This window comes from Amaranthus tricolor, chromosome 12, assembly GCF_026212465.1.
Source record: "Amaranthus tricolor cultivar Red isolate AtriRed21 chromosome 12, ASM2621246v1, whole genome shotgun sequence".
NCBI classification, from domain to species: domain Eukaryota; kingdom Viridiplantae; phylum Streptophyta; class Magnoliopsida; order Caryophyllales; family Amaranthaceae; genus Amaranthus; species Amaranthus tricolor.
In genome coordinates this window covers 85,815-92,619 of record NC_080058.1, presented here as the reverse complement: position 1 = coordinate 92,619, position 6,805 = coordinate 85,815, and the positions used below count along the sequence as shown (strand labels likewise).

Genomic DNA, 6,805 nt, shown 5'->3' with positions numbered 1-6,805 from the left:
GTAATACATCATTATTGTAATATAAATTAAGTATATCAAATCAATAAAGAAATATTAAAAAGTTAAGTTTACAAAGAGTAGTTAAGTAACCAATTAATTGCTTCAAGAAAAAAGCATGATTGGCTAGCTCCTACTTGTTTAAACTAGTATATATGCCCTTTTACACTTTAGTTACATTCTATTCTATTTTTATCTTCAATAAACTACTTGTATTTGTGTTGTAATTGCTTTTACGTGATAATGTATAGTTATGCGTTTATTGTTAATTACTTTTGTATATTTTTTTTAAATCTCTATAAATTAGCATGATGTGGTAGATGAAGATTTGATGATTTCTGGAATTTATGTTTTTGAAAGATACAGTTTTTCTTCCTTGTTCTTTATTACAGGGTAACTTGTTCTATATATACATGAGCATTGTTCTATTAAGAAACTGAATAATAACTGATAAAGTAACTGCCTAACATTACATAACTGAATGATAAAGAAACTTCCTTCCCATACTCCCCCTCAAGTTAGGTCGTGGGATCACCGATGCCTAACTTGCATAAAGTGCTATTGAAGATTTCTGATGAAACTGCTTTTGTAAGAATGTCAGCTAGTTGGTCCTTAGATCTAATAAAAGGGAGACGGATGACCTTGCTCTCTAGTTTCTCCTTGATAAAGTGTCGATCAATCTCTACATGTTTCGTTCGATCATGTTGGACTGGATTTTTAGAGATGCTTATTGCTGCTTTGATATCACAATATACAAGACTTGCCTGTGTCTAGTGAAAAACCAGCTCTCCTAAAAGTTTCCTGATCCACAGAATCTCTGTAACTCCTTTTGCTATCCCTCTAAATTCTGTTTCAGCACTGGATAGAGCTACTACCTTCTGTTTTTTACTCTTCCAAGTGACTAAATTACCCCCTACAAGAGTGAAGTACCCCGAGGTAGACTTCCTGTCGTCCCGATCACCAGCCCAATCTGCATCTGTATAACCAACAAGATCAAGATTATCATTTTTTGAGTAGAAAACTCCCTTATTACTGGTTCCCTTTAAGTATCTCAGGATCCTCAAGATTGCTGCCATGTGCTCCACTTGAGGTCGGTGCATGAACTTGCTTACAATCCCTACTGTGTAGGTAATATCTGGTCTCGTGTGGGATAAGTAGATCAGTTTTCCAACCATCCTTCTATAACGATCTTGATCTGCCACTTCTGCCCCTTCAACGATTTGTAGGCCATGATTAGCTACTATAGGAGTATTCGCTGGCTTGCAATCTAACATGCCTGTTTCTGCTAAGAGATCTAAAATGTCACTACTAGATAAAAGAGCATAGGCAACACCCTTTGGCAACGGTTTATTTTATAGCAACAGCTTTAGCAACGGGTACAATAAAACCGTTGCAATAGATAAGAAAAGGCAACGGGTTCAAGTAAACCGTTGCAAAAGATTAGAAAAGGCAACGTGAACCCCCCAATCTGAAAAAATAAAATGCGATTTTAAAAAAAAAAATAAAATAAAAAAAAATAAAAAAAAAATACAAAAGAAGCGTGCTGCTGGAGGCGGAAGAAAGAGAAAACCCAAAAACAAACCCTAAACTTCGATTCCATTACCATACTTGCTCGCTGAGTCGCTTCCTCTTCTCTTCGTCTCTTCCTGCCTTCCTCTTCCTCAATCCTCTTCAATTCCGTTACCATACTTCGACAGACGACAGTTGGAGCTTGGAGTGTTCGATTCGACAGACGACAGAGTACAGACAGACGACTGAAAGTTCGCTTCGTCGCTTCGAGCCTTCGACAGTTCGACGGCCGACGCTCCCTCTTCCTCTTCGCTTCGAGCTCTTCCTCTTCGTCAGGTCTGTTCGTGTCTTCGTGAGTACTGAGTTCGTCAATGGTGAGTACTGAGTAACTGAGTACAGTGACTCAGTGAGAGTGAGTTCCATGCTTTTTCCATTACTTATTTAATTGTTAATTTGTTAGTGTAAATGTGTAATTGTTAATTTGTTTAATTGTTTCATAGTTTCATAGCTTCATGCCTTCATTAGTTCATTGGTAATTTGTTCCTCGTCCAGTCCGCCACAGCCACTGACACTGACTGCAATCCAAGTTGCTTCGTGAGTCGTGACCTTCGTCGCTTCGACCTTCGAGCCTTCGACAGTTTGATTTTGGTTTTACTTTCACTTTCATCCTTCTCAACACTCCATGTCTGATGATAAGGTTTTACTTTCACTTTTTTCTGCTTATTTTGGTTTATTTTGTGGGATCTACAAATTTTTTCGCTTCTTTTGGTGCAAAGAATTCTGGGTTTTTTTGGGTTTTTTTGGGGGGGTTTTTGGGGTATTGTATTTTTTATGCTGGTGATTGATTTTTGTTGATCTTTTAGCTAATTTTGTGTGTTGTTTAAGTTTGAATCATGAAAATTAGTTATGTTTTTGGTCACTGATAGTTGTTGAAATTGATTTGACTGCATTTCAGTTAAGCTACTTTACTAATTAGCTATTTAGGGTTCCATCAATTTTTAATTTTTCCCTTTTTTTTGGGTTGAGAATCCCTATTCCAGATCTCTAATTCTTCTGGGTTGTTTACAAAATTAGGTTAGAATCTTTCTTCTTGCTACAACATTACAAAACTTATCCCTTTTGTATCCTTTTTTTACTTGTGGGTGAGCTTTTTGATAGTTTTCCCCCTTTTTTAGGTAAACTTTTTGTTCATTGTAAGAACAATTATTGGTTAAGCTAGTTTCTCTATATGGTTAATGTTAATGTTGTTTGCTTCTTTAGGTCATTATTCTCAGATTCTTTACTGATTTATCAAGTTTGTTTTCATCGTTTGAGTTGTCTTTGTTCTTGTGTAATGATATTTCCTTGAATAAATATGGTGTGTTCTTAGATAGAGTATGTTAAAGATGGAAATTTCTATTAGAGTATATAAAATATATCGAGAGTTACAATTGATGCGTTTACTTGATCATCCCAATGTGATCTCCCTCAAGCATTGTTTCTTTTCTACTACCAGTAAAGATGAGCTGTTTATTGCTACTGTTTGATGTGTTCTCTGGTGTTATTGCTACTGTTTGATGTAATTTGTTGGCAGCATTGCTGCTGTTTATTATTTCGATCTATTTCAGGTCTAATATCTTGGTTATCATTGGGACATTGTTAGGAATTTCTGGAAAATCAAAAGACCATAAATCTGCTCGTCGGGATTTGAAATACCTGCGAGAGGAGAAAGACCTTCGATGGGTGCCGGAGCTTGAGGTTCAAGAATTAGAAGATGGAAGTGAAGAGTTTCCGACATCTATGTTTTGGATGAATGATGATGAAAAGAAATTGTTTTGCCAAACCATAAAAAATGATGATGAAATTGAGCCGTAAAAGAACATATTTAGAATTTTGTGTGGCTTTTGGAAACATTTTGTGAACTTGTTTGTTCGATACTTTTTAGACGTAATGATGTATAGATGAATATTTGGTTGCACTAGGTTATGGAAGAATTGATCCTTAATTTTTGATATAACAAGTTAATCGTGTAAATTTCTTAACTATAATATGTGTAATCAAATTTCTAATTACATCTTATGCTATCAATTATTAAAATTATCATTTGCTTAGTTTTTTCATTAAAGACTTTTTGCAACGGTTTATTTATATAGGTTGGTGTTGCAAAAGACCTTTTGCAACGGTCTTGTGCGACCAAGAGAAACTGTTGCCAAAAGATTGTATCTTTGGCAACAGTCAACTGCTACCGTTGCAAAAGATGCAAGAAACCGTTGCAAAAGACTTTTGGCAACGGAAGCAAATACGACGGTTTGTAACCGTCGCAAAAAGGTTTTAGCAACTCTTTTTAGCCCTACATCAACGGTCCTTAACCGTTGCAACAAGTCTTTTATCTAGTAGTGTGTACTTTCTCTGATTGATGAATATTCCCTTTCTTGATCTTAGAACTTCTATTCCAAGGAAGTATTTCAGCTGACCCAAATTCTTCATCTCAAATTCTCGGAATAATTTGTTCCTAAGTCGATCAATTTCCTTGGAGTCGTTTCCGATAATCACCATATCATCTACATAGATCACGAGACATGTAATTTGGTTTCCACTCCTCCTGAGAAATAGGGTATGATCTGAGTTGCTCTGTTTGTAGCCAAATCTCTTCATTGCTGTAGTGAATCTACCGAACCACGCCCTAGGGGATTGTTTCAAGCTGTATAGTGCCCTTTTAAGTCGACACCCCTCTCCTTGGCTGTAGTTATCTGAGTACCCGGGTGGTGGCTTCATGTATACCTCTTCTTCAATCTCTCCATGTAAGAAGGCATTTTTTACATCAAATTGAAACAGAGGCTATTCTTTATTTGCTGCTACTGAGAAGAGGACTCGAATAGTGTCGATTTTAGCCACAGGTGAGAATGTTTCCGAGTAGTCTACCCCATAAGTCTGTGTGTATCCTTTAGCAACAAGCCTTGCTTTATACCTCTCAATGGTTCCATCAGCATGATACTTGACTGAGAAAACCCATTTACAGCCAACTGTCTTCTTATTGCCTGGTAATCTACACTTCTCCCACGTTCCGTTTTTCTGGAGAGCCATGATCTCTTCGTCCATAGCTTGTTTCCACTTCGGTTCTTGGAGGGATTCTTCAGTGGTTTTCGGGATAGAACTGGAATAAAGGGATGCATTGAAGGCAACAGGCCCTCAAGAAAAGGATTGGGTTAACCTAATATCATACCAAACAAATATGTGGAGTAATGATAATTGAATCCCTTACTTAATATTAAAAAGTTCATACGAAACACCCCTAAGAATGTTATCGCCACACTCACCGTGTAATATCAAAACTCCACATCATCAAAACCCCATACATCACCTAAATTGAGCAAAGAGTCACCTCATCTAACAAGATATATATCAAAGTCTCCAAGATAAGACTTTTGAATGAGTTAGACATGAAATAACAATGTTGTGATTTCAACAATTAGTCTCAAATCTCACATGAAAACAACAGCTAACGATGTGCATGTGATGTTGGGTTAAAGATGACTAAAGATTCAAGACCCTATGATCCAGAGGTAAAGCCAAAATTTTGTTGAAGAGGGGCAATAAATTTCTATAGTAAACGTTAAAAAAAGCGAGGAGCTGAAAATTACCAGTATCGACAGCAAGATCAACGAGTAACCTGCTTATAATATAAACTTAAAATAATTTATGGGCCAAAATACGTTATATATAGAGTTAAAATAATTTGTGGGTCAAATAGTAAAAATCACTATTTGAAAACTAAATATTCGACGAAAATTTGAATAAAATAAGATTATTTAACAACTTAATTCAAAAAATAAGCTTCGTGAAAACTTAATTCCCAAAATAAGCGTCCGTACATCCAAACCTAGCCTTGGAGTAAATCGCTGTTACTAACAGTGAAAGACAAAAAATAAAATAAAATAAATAAAAGTCATAAGTCGCTGTTACTAACAGCAACTTAGGGAGTTGACCAGTCAACTCCTTAAGTCGCTGTTAGTAACAGCGACTTTAAGATTAACTGGTCAACTTCTTAATCTCGTAGGTTGGAATGAGGAAGTAACTGAGAACTGGAAACTTAAAACGCATTAAGTCGCTGTTACTAACAGCGACTTAAAAAAATTAAAAAAAAAAAATTCTTTTTTTAGGTCGCAGTTAGTAACGACTTACTCCAAGGCTAGGTTTGGATGTACAGACACTTATTTTGGGAATTAAGTTTTCACGAAACTTATTTTTGGAATTAAGTTGTTAAAACATCTTATTTTATTCAAATTTTCAATATTCGACATTGGATATTTGGATTGAATACCGAATATTCAGTTTATATATATATATATATATATATATATATATATATATATATATATATATATATATATATATATATATATATATATATATATAATTTGAAAATAAAAAAATAGAAAATCGGATTCATTTTGCAAATATCCTGATCCGAATTATCCGATTTCTGAAACCGGATACAAGATATTCCGAATCATATAATTCAGATCAGATGTTTTTACACATCTCTAATTATAACTATAACGAACCCTCACCATAATGTAGCTTTTCATATTAGCAGCTCAAATGATTGTATAAATGAATTACAATTGTAAATCTATTTTCACAAATAAAAAGGGGCATATTCAAAGCATGAAGGCTTATATTAAAGCATGAAATCCTTACACATAATGCTTGAATGAAATTGAGAAATGTGACATTTATTTATTTTTAAACATTTAGAAGCACTATATAAACAAGTACCAACACGCTTAAAATCTAAAAATTGTTAGCATGTGAAGAAGGGACCTATTCACCTCGTCGATCAATAAACCCAACAAAAGGTCGCAACCTTTTTGTACAAGTGGTACCAATATTCCCCTCTTTAAATTTGTCACATTGATCTATTGTCCTTTTTATTGAATTTGCATTATTAAAAAATTAATTTTTTAAAAAGAGATAATAAGTAAAGTGAAAGAATAAATTAATAAATACATTAAAAGAAAATTAAAATGTATAAATAAGTTTAAAGAAAATAATAAGACATTATCCAGAATTAGAAATTTTACAAATTAATAAAATAAATCAAAATAAAAAATACGTCAAATTTAAATTTAATGAAAAAGATATTTTGATGGAGAAGATATTTAAATTATGTAAATAATATTAAAATAGAAATATATATGAGATTTAAATTAATATAAAAAGTTCCATTAAAAAAATGTGGACAATTTTGTAGGGACATGGGAAAAAGTATTTTTATTGAGGACCACACTTCCCACGAATGATCGTTCTCGCTTCTCAT

At 34.0% G+C, this 6,805-nt stretch overlaps 1 protein-coding gene across 1 annotated transcript; it reads right to left on the bottom strand.

Annotated features, from left to right (window-relative positions):
- Positions 1 to 767: 767 nt before the first annotated feature.
- LOC130797102 (secreted RxLR effector protein 161-like) lies at positions 768 to 1,271 on the bottom strand. The gene has a single exon (XM_057659595.1). It carries the CDS (start codon positions 1,269 to 1,271, stop codon positions 768 to 770), a length of 504 nt encoding a protein of 167 aa, XP_057515578.1.
- Positions 1,272 to 6,805: the final 5,534 nt, after the last annotated feature.